The 17,432-nt window shown below is 37.6% G+C and overlaps 1 protein-coding gene across 29 annotated transcripts in view; it reads left to right on the top strand.

Annotated features, from left to right (window-relative positions):
* The window catches only part of SOX6 (SRY-box transcription factor 6), a 518,699-nt gene that overhangs the window by 216,784 nt on the left and 284,483 nt on the right, over positions 1–17,432 (top strand). For all 29 annotated transcript variants that reach the window (XM_006134565.5, XM_025190443.3, XM_089778649.1 and 26 more), the window contains one exon: positions 6,448–6,658. In XM_006134565.5, coding sequence (XP_006134627.1) covers positions 6,448–6,658 — 211 coding nt within the window. The remainder of the gene's footprint in view (positions 1–6,447; positions 6,659–17,432) is intronic.

Here is a 17,432-nt window from a genome sequence, read left to right as displayed (position 1 = left end):
TGTTCCTATGGGGCTGGTAGGAAATTGATATTTTGTATATCAAATATATAATTTAAATATTTTCTACTATGACTAGACTGACTGTGTTAGAGTAGAGCTGGTAAAATGCAAGTTATTCTTACTGGAAATTTAAAAAATATTTCATTTTTTAAAATCTATCCCACAAAATGTTTTCAGTCTTTCAGTGAAAAACTGAAACAAAAAATGTTCCCCAAAATGTTTAATTTCCATTAAAGGAAAAATTTCCCATGAAAATTTCATGGACCAAGATTAGGGCAACTATATTTTCCTATGCTGAATCCTGGACATCTAGTAAAATTACTCCTATTCAAGTGAGTTCAACAGCAATCAATTATGCAGTACAAACATTCAGATTAACATCAAGTTGACTGAGCCCCTGTTAAAAACAAATACTGTGTAGCTTGAAACTTTTTATTTACCCTCTTATCTTTAAGATTTGCATGGGAAGAGTTGACATGTATACATGCAGAGAATTTTGTCCATTTTAAAGAAAATTGAGACACTTGCAGGAGGACTTCTATACGGGACTTTCCCTTTATAAACAGGTCAATTGGTCATCCTAACCAAGAAGTTTTGAGAGCAGAGGTCACAGCAGATATGTATTTTTTGAAGCAGGCAAAAAATAAGAACTCTATAGCAGGCATATCTAATTTCGAAATAGTTAATTTGAAATAGCTTATTTCGAAATAACGCATCTACACACAAAATGCATTTCGAAATTGCGTTTTGCTATTTTGAAATAGTGTGTCCACACTGAGTGGACGTTGAATCACATTTAAGGCTGGTTGAAACCAGTTCTGGCAGGGCATCAGGTACACAGCGCTTATTTCGAAATAGTAATTTTGAAATTGGCACTATTCTTCGTGGAATGAAGTTTACCAATTTTGAAATAAGCCCTCTGCTCTTTTGAATTAATTTCAAAATAAAGGAATGGCTGTGTAGATGCTAGGATAGACTTACCCTGAGACATCGAGGAGAAAAAAAGTGAAAAGGCACTCAATTTTTAAACATCCAACAGGTGGGAATCCTTTGGGAACTTGCTCCTTGGCTAAGCAAATATAAATAATTACTGTAGTAAGAACAGCCTTTCAAATAGCGGATCTCACAGACGGGTCATTGTCCCAGTGAAAATGTCTTTGAAAGGCCTTCTTTGCCCCACTGTTTCTCCCATTGTCTAGTTTGTTTCTTTACTTAAGATCAATTTATTCTTATAATTGAAATGCGAACATTGCAGTCACATGGGAGATACACAGGACATGCTAGTGGGATAGCTGACATGTGGCTTTTTCCTTTGTAACTTTGCAATCTTTCTTAGTGCAAGGATCTTTCAGAGATCCTTGTCCCAAATGCTTGGGAATTAGTTTTCTTTCCTGGAAAAGAAAGCACTTGCTGGGCATTTAGATTTTTCAGATATAGTTCTGCTATTATTAGATAAGGTATTTACATTGGACTGGCTTTCAGTCTTTCTATTTGCCCATTTAATCCCTTGAATACCTTTCAGCTCATAAAGTTTTCCTGTTGACTCCTCAGCTATTCTGTTTCCCATTGCTAATTTCAGAGGCAAATGAGTTTCAGGAACTCATCCTTGGTGAGGTATCTTAAAGTGCCAGTTTAGTTTTGGAACTGCACATTGGGAAGCCTCATATGTGGAGATTCCAGGTTCTGGGAACACAGTTTTTTATTGCTCTCATGGTTTTCTCTGAAAGTGGCTTACTGTAAATAACTACTTCAACCAACCCAATTTTCATGCTTACTGATTTTCACTTTTTCTCCAGCCACTATGTAGATACATTTCCACAGGAACAAATTCTGTCCCTCCCTCTTTGTGGTCATGTAGGTTTATGGGCAAAGTTTGTGGCTGTACTGTTCAGTGATGGTAGGATTTGGAGACATTAGCATACATAGGCTTCAGTCCTTGTATCCCAGGGAACATCTGTGCTGAACTCCTTCCATGTATGCCACCAGGGTGGGACGGGGTGTCTGGGTGCTAGAACTCTTATTATTTCTGCTCATTCTACAGATCAATCAAGTCTGTTATCTCCAGTGTAGAGGTATAAATAAAGTTAGCATCCTTCTATGACAGACTGATGCAAAACCCATTGAAGTCAATGGAAAAACTCCTAGGAACTTCAGGGGACTTTGGGTCAGAAAGAATTAGGACACACTGAGAAGCCATAAGAACATAAGAACGGTCATACTGGGTCAGAGAAAGTTCCATCTAGCCCAGTATCCTGTCTGCTGACAGTGGCCAATGCCAGATGCCCCAGAGGGAGTGAACAGAACGGGTAATCATCAAGTGATCCCTCTCCTATCAGTCATTTCCAGCCCCTGACAGAGGCTAGGGACGCCATTCCTACCATTATGGCTAATAAGTTTTGATGGACTTAACCTCCATGAATTTATCTATCCCTGAAGGGAAAAAGCCAAATTCTACGAGTAAGCTTAGGCTGAGATTTATGCTTGTCTTTGTGTTGCTATTAAGAACATAAGAATGGAAATACAGAGTCAGACCAATGGCCCATCTAGCCCACTATCCTATATTCTGACAGTGGCCAGCGCCAGTTGCTTTAGAGGGAATGAAAAGAGCAGGCAGATTTATAAAGTTATCTGTCATCTAGTCCCAGCTTCTGAAAGTCAGAGGTTTCAGGGCAATTGGAACATAGGGTTGCGACCCTGACCATCTTGGCTAACAGCTCTAGTTGTTCCTTCACGAGCTTACCTAATTTTTTTTAACCCAGTTATGTTTTTATTTTTATACAAATGTTTAAATTAACAATATAAGTAGAATGCCAGGAAAATGGTATGTTTTAAATCCTCACTCAATAGATGTGTGCTGGGGAGGGGGGAGAGGTGACTGCTCAGAGGGGATTTTGAGTATATTGTGATTATTAGTATTATTTTATTGTACGTATAGTACTTGAAATTTACACAATGCTTTCTAGGCATATTCCTTGCCCAGACTGTTCACAAATTTATCTAGATAAAGCTAACAAAATTAAGACAGAGAATAATAATTTGGCATAGAGATGGCCTGGGTAATTTCTGGAGAAGATGGTTTTAAGGGGAAGATTTGAGAATCCAATCATATATTGATTTCAGTGAATGGTACTAAGAGGAAGTAAGAGCAGAGATGTAAATGAGGGCTTTGGACAGGTGACCGTGGAGTTTGAGTTTAATACAGGTAGAGAAAAAGCCAATTTAGATATTCAAAGCTAGGCAATATAGAACTAGGAAAGAAAAATTAGCAGCAGGTCTTTGGTGCTTAGTTTTTTGTTTCTTTGCAAACTACTAATGTGTTCCCTTTGCCAAAGAGATATTTATTGCTATTAAGTGTATATTTTTCATTGAGTAAGGAATGCAAATACCTCATTTGGTGTACACAATCCCAATATTCATGCATATCAATGACTATTTTTGCCTTAGAATTCATTTGCTCCTTCTTATTACATCTGTAAAGTGACTTTTAGCTATGTATCTTAGAAGTATTCTCATCTTTGTTTGGTAAGAAAATAACATGGCCTAAAGACTGAAGGAGCAATACATGAGCATCAGTGTGTGCATATCATATGCTCAGTGAAATAGTTTGTATTCATTTGATTTTCTCTGTTACTGTGAATCTGAAGATATAGGGCAATCTGGGTAAAAGTGATCGTAGAATGATAGATTTTGTGACTCCAAGGAGAGAAAGGAGTGAAAGCATAATTAGAACAATGAACATCAAACAAGTAGATTTTAACAAACTTAGGCTACGTCTAAACTGCACACTTATTTTGGAATAAGCTATTCCGTCTGGAATAGTTATTCCGAAATAGCTTATTTCGAAATAGAACATCTACACTGCAGGGAAGCCTCAAAATTAGTCCAAGTCAGGCTTCCCTAATGTAGACATGCTACCTCAATTTAGAGCCCTAGGAAGAATAACTTCAAATGGCTCTGGTGAGGGGCTATTTTGAAATAGCAGAAGTGGAGCGTTTACACACAACTTACTTTGAAACAGATATTTAGGAATAGGCGATATTCTTTGTAGAATGAGGCTTACAGAAGTTGGAATAAGCCATCTGTTGTTTCAAAATTATTCCAAAATAACTTTGCTGTGTAGACACACCCTTAGAGAACTGGTAGGTAAGGTCCCATGAGAAGAAAATCTAATGGAAAAGAGACTTAAGGAGAACTGACAGTTTCTCAAACTACCCCAATGTAAAGGAAAGACAGGAAGACTAGTAAGAGGCCAATATGGTTTCATGAGGAGCTCTTCAATTACCTTAAAATCAGAGGAATTCTACAGAAATTGGAAGCATGGACAAATGGCTAAGGATGAATACAAAATAATAGCACAAACATGTAAGGACAAAATCAGAAGAACGAAGGCACAAAATGAGTTACACGTACCAAGGGATATAAAAGGCAAAAAGAAAAGGTTTTATAAACACAGTAGGCATAAGAGAAAGATGAAAGAAAGTATAGGCCCTCTACTTAGTAGGAAAAGAGAGCTGAAAACAGATGACATCAGGAAAGCTGAGGTGTTTGATGCCTATTTTACTTCAGTCTTGGCTAAAAAGATTAATTGTCACCAGATGCTTAACAGGATTAATATTAACAGCAAGGCGGAGGGAGCACAAGCCAGAACGGGGAAAGAACAGGTTAAAATCAACATGAATTTGTCAAGTACAAATCATGCCAAACCAAACTAATTTCCTTCTTGGACAGGATTGCTGGTCTACTGGATGGAGGAAGCAGTAGATGTGATCTATCTTGATTTTAGCAAGGTTTTTGACAGAGTTCCACATGATATTCTTGTAAGAAAACTAGGGAAATGCGGTCTAAATTAAATTACTGTTAAGTGGGTTCATAACTGGTTAAAAGTTTGCACTCAGAGTAGTTATCAAAGTTGCACTCTGTCAAACTAAGAGGTTATAACTAATGGGGTCATGCAGAGGTTTTTCTTGGATGCAGTGGTAGTTAACATTTTCATTAATGAATTGGATAGTGGATTAGCGAGTTTGATTATAAAATTTGAATATGATGCCAAAATGGGAAGAGTTACATGCACTTTGAAGGACAGGCTTCAAAGACCTTGAAAAATTGGAGAACTGGTCTAAAATGAACAAGATGAAATTCAGTAAAAAACAATATAAAGTAATACACTTAAGAAACAAAAATCAAATGTAGCAATACAAAGTTATGAATGACTAGTTAGTAGTATTGTGGGAAAGCATGTGGGGATTATAATGGATCACAAGTTAAATAAGAGTCAACAATGAGATACAATTACAAAAAAAGGCATGAGATATAAAACAGGTATTTTGTAAGTAAGATGTGGCAGGTAGCTGTCTTGTTTACTTGGCACCTGTGATACCTCAGATGGAATGTTGTGTCCAGTTCTGGGTGCCATACTTTAAAGAAGATTTGGACAAGTTGGAGAAAGTCCAGAGGACAGCAATAAAAATAATAAAAGTTTTAGAAAACTTGACCTATAAAGAAAGGTCAATTGACAAAAAAGAGTGAGGCATGAGGTGAAATCTGCTAAGGGCTGTTATAAAGAGAATGGTAATCAATTCTTCTGCACGTCCATTGGAGGGTCGGACAAGCAGTAATGGGCTTCATCTGCAGCAAAGGAGACATAGGTTAGATATTAGGAAAAAAATTTCAAGCTTGAAGGATACTTAAGAATTGTAAGAGTCTTCCAATAGAGATTGTGAAATTTGTCATTTGAGACTATTAAAAATAGGTTAGACAGACACTTGTCAGGATGGTCTAGGTATTCTTGGTCCTGCCTCATTGTGGGTGCCAAGCATGAATACCTTTTGAGGTCCCTTCTGGCCTGTATTTTTACAGTTCTATAAAAGCAATGGACCAGATCCTCAACTAATATGAACTGGCTGACCTCTTTTGAAGTTGTGGAGCTGTGTTGATCTACACTTGATGAAGATCTGGCCCAGAGTTTTTAATTTGATCTCTCCCGTACATTTCTTTCAAAATGTAGTTATTGATCAAATTCCAATTGCACAAACCAGGAGAAGACTTCAGAGGCCTAACACATTCATTGAACAAATGGCAATAGCTCATTTTTTCCCCCAAATTAATCTGTCATTCTTTGAGTAGGAAATATTCTGTATCGTAAGGGGAAATTGTGAAAGTTGAAAACGATGAACAAGGTAGGGCTTAAGTAACACTAAAGGCCCTGATATTATAATGGAGGCAACTTTACCTTCCTTAAATTGTATTTTGCCCTGGGGAACTGGGAGAGTGCCAGAAGTGCATGGGTAATAGGACCATTCCTTAGCATGGAATTTAGTGACACTTGCCTAATTGACTGTTATGAGCAATACACTGTAATATTTATATATCTTAAATTGTTATCTAATCCATATGTCGCAGATAGAAGTGGAATAGTCTGTGTTTTCATGTTGTGTTGTTTCTTTGCAGGAGTCAGAGAGTAATAAGTTATGTTCCCTATATTCCTTCCGGAATACCTCTACCTCACCACACAAGCCCGACGAAGGAGGCCGCGATCGCAGTGAACTAATGACCAGTGTTAATTTTGGAACGCCAGAACGCCGCAAAGGAAGCCTAGCCGATGTGGTGGACACATTGAAACAGAAGAAACTAGAGGAAATGACCAGGACTGAACAGGAAGGTATGTGTGGGTTAAGACTGTTGTAATATATTTTTCCTGAAGATTTTATGCCTTAAAGAATGTGTGGGGTATCCAGAGCCAGAGAAGCACATAATTGGCAATAGCTGGGAAAAAGTTATTCACGGTTACCATGGCAATGGCAGTTTGTGATCCATTAGGCATGTTAGACAGATATCTCTGTTTTCTAAAACTTTCAGAATTTTAGGTGGTGACTATGAGTCAAAGCAAAGATTTAAGCTTAGACGTTGCTTCCGTTTATTTAAAAAATCATAATGAATTGCTAGCTGGTCTCATCATGTTTGTGGATATAGTTCAGTATTTTTTCTCCTTTTAAGAGAAAAAAAATGAAACAAAAGAGGTTTTGACAAACATTAGTTATTTAATTTTATTTCAGTCATTGTCATCTTCACTTTACTTATACCAACGTTTGCAGTTAGGGAAGGAGGCACTTGTTGAAAGGCTAGGAAGGCATTAGCTCTCACCTATATTTCTAGATCTGTGGCCGAAGGAAATGTGTGTGCACCAATATTGTTGATTGTGTCAAATGGAAATGCAAAATCTTCTGGCTAGGAATAAGTTTATATTCACTTCTTAGCACAATCTGCTCATACTTAAATTAGAATTTGGCCTGAATAAGGACTAAATACAATTGGGGGAAGTGAGTTCATCCTTCTAGAATGGCATATGGATGGGTTCTACACAGACCTCTCGTTTTGTGTATAGTGAAGCCTCAGCAGACTCTGTGGCACCCCCTCTCAGTCCCTGAGCCTGTGGGGAGACCTGCACAGCATCTGTATTAAGGAAGAGAAGGCTGGGATTAGAGCAGTGGGTGCTCATAACCTAAAATACCTTCACGTAGATTCCAGTAGAGAATTCACAGTTCTGTGTCCTCAGGCTTCTCCTATTCTGCCTCTGTGCCATGGAATTCCTGCTTAGGGAGTGTTCTGGTAAAACAACAACGAACTGCCAGGAAGCCTGAGGGTCCTGAAGTAGACACAGGTGTGGTTCTGCAGTGGGACAAGTTCTGCCCCCTGCAATGAAAAATATGGGGAAAATATGTGAAAGAAGGACACTTTCAGAGTCTTTCATTTCCCGCACCAGTTGGTGGGTATTTCAGGCTTAAGGGGTCTGTAACATCCTGGTTTTGAATATTTGGTTCACAGGCTATAATGGGTATGTAGTGAGTAGTGAAAGTAGAATTCCATTGAAACTGAAATTGACACAACTTATTTAAATATGGGAAATATGCAGGAAGGTAGATTTATGAAGGGTTTTACATTTCTTGGCATAGTTTTTAAATGACAGGCACATAGTTAGCTGTGTTCTATAGGTGTCCTTTCTTAAGCTGGAGTAGCGTCTCCAAAGAATGTCCCAGATTTTTGAGAACCATCTGTCTGTTTTCAGCTGTAAAGATCATTCTTTTAAAAATTATTTCATAGGTTTGATGGCTAGACTAGGAAACTATTTTAAATTTTAGTTTGGCAAAATCATTTTTGCAGTCAGTTAACAGTTGTTCTGTACTCCATGCTAATCAAAGGCTTCTTGGCTCCTACACGCTGCTGGAGTTTGCAAGTTGTTGTTGATCATAAAGGCGCTACAGCTAAGACTTTCCAAAAGTACTCTGTGTGGAGCGCAAAAACAAATGTTCATGAAATAGTTTAGGCTTAATGTTTTCCTCTGATGGTTTACAAATTTTAACTTATTTTCCTATTGAAAAATGGGGTCTTTACCATCCTTGATCTTTTTAGTATAAGCTACGGTTGGTTTAAGAGAGATACTTTATACAAGAAAAAGATCACTTTTTCCTGAATGTAAGAGTTCTCTACTCTCCATCCATCTTCCCACCACATGAAGAAGAGTGGTTGCATGATTTATAATCTTGGTAATGCTAATGCTGATGCACTGTTCATTTTAATGCCTCTTTATTTAGGCACAAAAGTGGCTGACCACATCTGCATGTGAAATTATTTTCACATTTTTGCCCAGCTACTTTTGCAGAGAATGGTAATTTGACTATTGCGAGATATAATTGTTGGGCATCAAATTGTCCTGTGTTTTGATTAGCAACTATAGAAAATTAATTTGCAGCAAACATTTGCAATTATGCAGTGTATTTCATGCTCTAGTATCTCAGATATTGTTAATTTTTATATTGAGTGGAAACAGATTGTCATTCTTTTGGTACATTTGGGCACCTGCACGTGTGAAATAGCAAAATGCTGAATGAAACTGCTTCAGTGTTTACCTGAGAAACACAATGAGGAATGCAAAATGGAGATTCACAAATTTTCACACTTCTTTGATTTGAATTAAATGAAGATTTAAAAATCCAATTTGAATTTAATGTTTTAAGGCTCAGAGTTTGTAGCTGGGTATAGGCAGATCCTGTGCTTACACTGAATTAGTTGCAGGAATAAGACTTAAATTAGGAGACACCCTATAGCAGACCCTTTCTTTTAAATGACCTAATAATCATCTGAGTATGACTAGGCCATACTCGGGTTTGTCAAAATAGGCTTGTTTAGAGTTCATAAGTTCTTCGGAAAGTGATCTACAGTCAGAGCTGCTGAAGAGTCCTATGCATGAGTCATATTGAGACCCTTATTCTACTCCCATTGAGTCAACAGCCCATTTGGATTAGGCTTTAAGTGGCTTTTGCCAGGTCAAGCAGTGAGTTGGTTGCAGAGCTGGAAATAAACCCAAAGCTCCTAACTCCCAGTCCCTTTCTTTGATCAGTACTGCCTCCCCCTCCCCTACTGGTTTCCTTTAACTTCACAAAATTTCTGGTTTACCAGTGGAATATGGGTTAGGGTTAGTGTGAATCTCTAGTGCAAAATGCTTCATAGTTGACAGTGTGCTTTCCAATATAACATTTCTGTCTTTCCTGGAGATGGCGCTTCTGGGCCCCATGACAACTTGGAATCATGAGAAAATGAATACAAGTTTAAAGACTTTATCCTGTCTAAATAAATATATTTAATCAGAGTCCTTTGGCTTCTGAAAATAAGTTGTCTAATCAGAATTTCATTTGAGCAGCTGCGACCGAGGAGGTCAACAGGCATTGCCTAAGAGAATATGGCCCAGCTGGTTAAATTTGGTTGTTGTAGTGATTTAAATGGTCAAGTGCTGCTTGTAATCCAGGACCGTCTGCCTGCAAAGGAAAGAGTGAGTGCTTCAGCATAATGTACAGCTGTTTTAATCTTTCTTTAATAATAGTGCTTCAGCCAATATCATGCCTTGTGTATCACTCTGCAAACATAAGCACCTCATACAGGACTAAACATATCTTAGGTCAGTTTCTTGAGTTACATGTAATTTGGAAAAAGCCCATCACCTGCAAAACACAAACAATAATGAGTTCCCAATCCAGTCCTTGTACAAATTGTACATTAAAACAGCTTGTGACTTAATTAATAATGATTTGGAAAGAATACAGATATGGTAGAATTTAAATATAAAAATAATAAAATTCTATTCAGTGTTTACAAGTAACCTAGCTGAGTACATAAAGACGTACTGAAATATATCCTCATGTGGTGTAAGAGGTCAGAAATGAGACCAGGTGTCTAATTAAACTAAGCTATAACAAACATTAAGAGTTCTGGATAATTTCAATATACTAATTTACATTTTTTATAGAAGGAAATGCACTGGACACTATTTTGGGGAAGGAATTTCTTTGACATTTTTTAAGAGTATCTTCCAGTGAAGAAGAAACTTGTAGTGTTCAGATGAAGGATATACATGTTTGGCACTTTGGTCAAACTTATGTCTCCTCCTTCCCCTTCACATGCCCTACCCTTTCAATCACTTCCAAAATATTGCTTATTACTACTCTGAAGTGATATATTTACATTGTCTGGTCTGCCTCGCTTCTAGACAAAAGAGTAGATTTGAACAAGACATTCTGTTGTACCTCATCCTAAGCCTCTTTGAGTAATAAGTACTAATATACATCTTGTATGGAAGATAGATTTCCCTTCAGAGTTGATACTAGTGCAGCTTCAGAGGTATGGAATGCTAGTATGGCCAGTCAGCTGGTACTCCTGAGCTTGAAACTGGATGTGTCATTGCTGCTAAGTGCTAAGCCCTCATTACTCAGGCATGGAGTCCTACTTCACTGTTGACCTTGATTCTGTGCGATGTATACAATGTCATTTTTCAGGAAAGCTAAATTCAAAATTCCAACACACATTTTTTTATAAACTGGTTTTCATTCTTGTTTCATCACAGAACAGAAGAGTTGATCAATCTAAAGTCAGCGATTTTTAATTTGTAACTGTATATTACTATATCCATCTTAATTGTCAGTCATGTATGCATGTGCTCTCTCTCCATACATACATATATATATATATATATATGCATATATATATATGTATGTATGTATGTATATATATATATATATATATATATATATATATATATATATATATAAAACAAGCAGCTGGCCATGTATACCTGTCAAAATGTATATTAAATATACATTAAGCAAATTATAGGTAATATATATGTTTGTGCATGTATACAATAGAGTTCATAAATATATAAATTGTTGCCTCAATTTGTAGAAACAACAAGGAGTCCTGTGGCACCTTATAGACTAACAGGTGTATTAGAGCATAAGCTTTTGTGGACAAAGACCCACTTCGTCAGACGCATGTAGTGGAAATTTCCAGAGACAGGTATAAATATGTAGGCCAGAATAAGGCTAGAGATAACAAGGTTAATTCAGTCAAGAAGGCTGAGGCCCACTTCTAGCAGCTGATGTGGAGGTGTGAACACCAAGAGAGGAGAAACTGCTTTTGTACTTGGCTAGCCATTCACAGTCTTTGTTTAATCCTAAAATGATGGTGTCAAATCAGAGGGATACTCCTCTGATATATTTGTAGAGTTTCAGTGTTTTTCCAACTCTTTTGACCCTTCCTTTGCTGGTGAAAATTCAAGGGTTAATAACTAAAATAGCTAAGAGCAAAACAACCCAAAAAAGTCTTCCATAATAGGATTAAAGATACATACAAAACAAAATATTGTAAAAGGAAATGTGTGCAATCCATACTGACTTCATTGGGAGTTACACAGAGATATTGGAGGATACAGTATGGTCTGTAAGTGTGCTTTTGCCTTTACGTTTTAATTACAAATTTACGAATATACTCAACTTACAAAATCTGTATTTATACTTTTCCAAGCAATAGGATTTCCTTCACTTCTCTTGGTAGATCTCACTTTTAGAATGATTTGTCCCTTATATTTAGTTTCTTTGAGGCCCACGGTGTGGTTTGGGTTTACATGGGGCTCAACATGTGGCGCGCAGGTGGGATCCTTTGAACATGGCCTCCACTGAGAACACACTCCACAACGGTGAGGCATCTCCCAGATGGGATGAGCACTGAAAGACACAAATGGACAGGGTAGCTGGAATAGACAGGTACAGGATGTCGGCGTCTCTAGGCCCCAAGGAGAAGGTGCTGGGAGCGACAGGGCATTGTGGGAAGTGCTTTGTATTCATGCCCATCCATGTGAAAGAAACTATATGCATATATATTTGTATGTATATGCAACCAATCTTAAGTTTCAGCCTTCGGCATGTGCTGTGAGTATCACTGTAGCCCCCAGGGCTTCCAAAGTTGAGTAGCCCTGGAGTAGATGGTATTTCCCCCCACAGATTAATATTAAACTGTTATCCCAATATAATGTTAGAGGACATAGTCCTCAAAGAGATTTTCTTTTGGATGAGACAAAAAATTGAGTTTTTTGCTACTTGTGGGCATTGAATATGCTCTTACACTTTTCACAAGAGTAGTGTCTGATTCTAATTCCAGTTGGACAGTTATCTATCTGCCACATTCTCACCCCAGTGTTTCCATTGAACAAGGCTGAAAATATTTGGCATTTATTAAATATATATGCCTTATATTATTTTCATGGGTTCTAGGTGGTTACAGATATGTTTTCTACTTGAACAAATCTTTTCATAGATTCACTATAGTTTGAAGTTAGGGTTATCTAACGGAATAGTAATTCATAATCTCTTGTGGTAGCTCTTGGAGCCCCAATCAAGGCTTGGAGACCCCCCATTATGCTAGGCATAGTACACAGATACTGAATGATGGTCTTTTCCCAAAGAGTTTGCAATCTAATAGTCCTTTTTCCTCCTCTGAAAAACCGTTAACAGATTTGTTATATATCAGTCATATACTACCTGTACTTGTATTGGAATGGGTTACCTGGGGAGGTGTGGAATCTCCATCCCTAGAGGTTTTTAAGTCCTGGCTTGACAAAGCCCTGGCTGGGATGATTTAGTTGGGATTGGTCCTGCCTTGGGCAAGGAGCTGGACTCAATGACCTCCTGAGATCTCTTCCAGCCCTAAGATTCTATGATTCCATACCTGCCCCCTTTTCCATACATTTTTACAAATACTTACTAGTAATAGAGATACTATGTTCAGGGACATCAGTGGCAAAGTTCCCATGTTCTTTAATGGTGCAGGATTATCTCCTAAATCTGTGAGCAAACTCCCTTCAATTGAGATAGTCATGTACAGTGAAACCGTTGTTATCCGGCACTCTATTAATCAGAAAACTTTGTTAACTGGCATTACTGTCAGCAACAATATTGTCACATCTTCAGGCGCATAGGCCTGGCTTGGTTTACCATGAGTGGCTTAACAATTTTTTATTTAAGAAGTACTAATCATCTTTAACTCAAAATAGAAATGTGTGACCAACTGCCACACACTACAAAACTACCAATATTAAAAACTTGAGTTTTACTATTATTGTCCATTGGTTTTTCCTAGGTTGATGGGACTCTCAGATAACTGGAATTTTTAGATAACCAGAATGCCCTAATCCCTGAGCGAGCCGGATAACACAGGTTTTACTGTATGAAATCAATATTTATGCATAGTCTGCTTTTTATCAATAACTATATTATCATAGTTTTTCTGTATTTATTAACCACACATTATTTCAAAGGACTTCAGTAACTCAGCCTTTATACTTGTACTTCTGTTGAATGAGCTTCTTCCCTTTCTAGCTTTCTTCCCTTCCCCCCTCCTCCCCCCAATATCTAAGATTTGTAGAAGCCTGACAAAGGGTAGGTGAAAAGACATGGAGGACCTTTTTCCCATTTCATACCATATTCTTGCATAGTTTACCTCTTTGCTACATGCTTGATTGACTCACTTTTAATCTTCTGTGGTTTTCTCTGCATCTGCCCATTCCCTTTCAACATTCATTTCTACCCTCAGATCATTGTGTGGTTCTTCACAGGGACATTAGTCACTCATTTCCATGACTTTTTCTTCCTTTATGAAAAAATTGTAGCTTGTTGTTCTTTATCTTAATTATAGTAGTTATAAGGACTTGTTTTATACTTGTGGGCTGAATAATTGAGGAATATTAGCAAAAAAGCATCCAGTTATCTCAATGGCTCCTCCTCTGGTTGGTTTCTCTGTTTTTTGAATCAGAAATATTTAAACTGGGAATCTCTTTGGTGAACCGTGTTTATAATCCAGTCAGGGTACGTCTATACAGCAGGTCTAAATCTGTAAGAAGCTATGTCAATTGTGTAGCTTAAGTCAAAATAGCTTATTTCAGCTTGTGGAGTGGTCTACACAATAGGATATCTGAGAAAGAGCACTCTTATTCCAACTTCCCTTACTCCTCATAAAATGTGGGTTACAGGAGTCAGAGTAAGAAGTCCTCCAACTCAAATTATTTTGACATTATGTTGAAATAACTGCTTGTATGTAGAAGGGGACTTTGTTATTTTGGAATAACGTCAGTTATTCTGAATAACACTGTTGTGTAGATGTCAAGTATCAGAGGGGTAGCCGTGTTAGTCTGAATCTGCAAAAGCGACGAGGAGTCCTGTGGCACCTTATAGACTAACTGAAGTGTAGGAGCATAAGCTTTCGTGGGCAAAGACATCTGACGAAGTGGGTCTTTGCCCATGAAAGCTTATGCTCCAACACTTCAGTTAGTCTATAAGGTGCCACAGGACTCCTCGTCGCTGTTGTGTAGATATACCCCCAGTGTCTGGATACTGAATTTTCTCCCTGAATAAACTCCTGTGATTTCAAACTCCCACTGTACCTGGTCAGAAGGTTTTCCTTGTCCACTTGTAATCCAGGAGTGTGTTACAAATTATTAGTGCAGTTTTGATTTTTTTTTTATAATTTCTTAAGTAAATAAGTATTTCAGAGCTACTCACTTCATGATCAAATATATCTCACTGGATCTGTAAATATTTCTGGCATATAATATCAGATATTAAAGAAGAGGAGGTAGATAGCTACCTGTTTGTCCTAGGATTTGGTGTTGATGCTTATCACAGGAGGCTACTGGATCTCCTCCCCCTCCCCCCACATGTCATTGAGCTCCATTGGTGATGTCTTCTAATTCTTCAGGGTCTCTCTTGAGCTGATGGCTACAGAAAATATCCTGTCTGGTTTTCTTCGTTCACAAAACTAGCATACATGTGGCAGTACAGGTTTCTCCACAGTGCTCTGAGAGGTTCTGAAAAAGGGGGTGGGGCATATAAATATGTAGATTGTATAATAGATAGCGTTGCCATCCTACATTGACTTCCACACCTAGTCACCTTCTAGCTTCTGTCATTAGACAACTAACAAGGGTACCAGTTATAGTCAACTGTGGTGGTTTGTAATATGGACACTGTTAAGAGATGCAATGATACCACCAGGTCATTTCTTATAGGCCACTGAGCAGCTGTCAAAAGAAAAAACATTTTGGTCAGTATCAGGCAGGCTCTTGGAAGTAAAATCAAGTAATTCATTACCTGATGAGCAAGCTACTGTCCATTTTGATGGTGGTTCTTTGGCCCAGTTCAGAATGCCCACTTTTTGGAACTTACTCCATTTGAGCATCAAGCTTTTTTAAAAATCTATTTGCTGACAGCTAACAAAGCCTGGCTCTAAACCCTTCCCTTCTTTTGGGTTGGGACAGGGTTTGAAACACAGATCTGAATTTTGTGGATTGGGTCACTTCTTCTAATTAAGCTAATTTTTGATTATTTATTGTGGTGTGTTTAGCTGTCACTTTTTATGTGACAGCTAAATTTATTTGCATCCACGATCCATGATGATTAATTACCTTTTTTAATAGGTCTCACAGCATTTCTATCTTTCTTCAGTTAGGATGTGTCTAGACTACACCTCTCTGTTGACAGAGAGATGTAGATTAGGCACAACGAAATTGCTAATGAAGCCAGGATTTAAATATCCCACACTTCATTAGCATAAACATGGCCACCGCTTTTTTTCTAAATGGAGCTTTTTTGAAAAAACATGTCAGTCTAGACACAAATCTTTCGAGAAATAAAGCCTTTTTCGAATGATCCCTTTTTCCTCATAAAATGAGGTTTACAGAATCTTTTGAAAAAGGTTTTATTTCTCAAAAGATCTGCTTCTAGACTGCCATTTTTTTTGAAAAAACTCCATTTCGAAAAAGAACGGCAGCCATGTTTATGCTAATGAAGCGTGGGATATTTAAATCCTGGCTTTATTAGCAATTTCAACATGCCTAATCTACATCTCTCTGTCGACGGAGAGGTGTAATCTAGGCACACCCTTAGTTTCTCTGACCTCCAGCTATAGACTGCCTTGCAGTCAGGGATGGGTTAAACTGAACTGAATTTGGATCTTCTAAATGTCAGCACCTCCTGAGCTCATCCAACCAGCTCCTCCCCAATGATTCTTCCTCTTAGATTTCTAGATCCCTCTTCTTCACAGACCCTGTGCTTCCAGTTTCTGCCTTCTGTCTTTTGCCTGTAACCTCACTAAACCTCTTTTCCCCCAGACCCTACCAGTAGAAAGGGAGAATTTTACATTTTTGACTATATGATAAAATATTGCAGCTTTTCTATCAAATATTATTTCATCTATTTGCTGCAGTACATTTCTGATGCTTTTATTTTTAGGAATCACGTATTCTGTGACCTACCCACCTGTGCAATATTTGAATCAAAGACGAATTAATTGCATTAATAGTATCATGAGAGCAAATACGAAAATGCAAGGAGCTGCCTAAACAGTCACATCTTCCCTTATGAAAATCAGAAAAGCAAATTCAGTGTAAATGGATACAATGAAAGAAAATCAGGCTCCATCACTAAGAACATTATTGAATTAACAGCTATAAAATATGTAAAGCTGCTTCACTCGTGTAGACTCGGCAGCAGATAACTAAATTCAAACTTCATTACAGTTTCTAATGTACTGTAAAGCTAACAATATTATGATCAGAAAATGTTTTATGATAGGAACGGAAGTCCATTGGGTAGTCAGGTTTTGATTTAGCAAATTAATATTATAGGGCAAATTGAAACCTGTTTTTTTTAAAACAATTATCAGGTTTAATATAAAAATCTAGACTATTTCTGTTCTTTTGATGGCTTCAATGCCATGTATGTCAATCCTTATGCAAGTGAATTTTCAAGTTCTTTAGGTGAACAACCTCTGGTTTCTTTGGTGATGAACTTCGGTTTTAGTTAGTCCTATTTGCTCTGCCATTCCTGCTGTTTTGTAACTGGGCCTAAAAGTGCTTTAAGTGCTTGTGACCGTGGTAATGAATGAAAATATCTTACCAGCACTGGGAGTATTGCATTAGACTGAATAGTCACCTTACTTGTAAAAGCACTATTAGAGAGGGGCAGCTATAAGTAAGGATAACGATTTGTGTCCACTGCTTATTTACTGAAAATTGTAAATGTATTATTTATTGAGAGCTCTCCAGACAGTGCTTG

This window comes from Pelodiscus sinensis, chromosome 5 (genome assembly GCF_052426305.1).
Source record: "Pelodiscus sinensis isolate ZL-2025 chromosome 5, ASM5242630v1, whole genome shotgun sequence".
Taxonomy (NCBI): domain Eukaryota; kingdom Metazoa; phylum Chordata; order Testudines; family Trionychidae; genus Pelodiscus; species Pelodiscus sinensis.
This window is presented reverse-complemented; position numbering and strand designations above follow the sequence as displayed.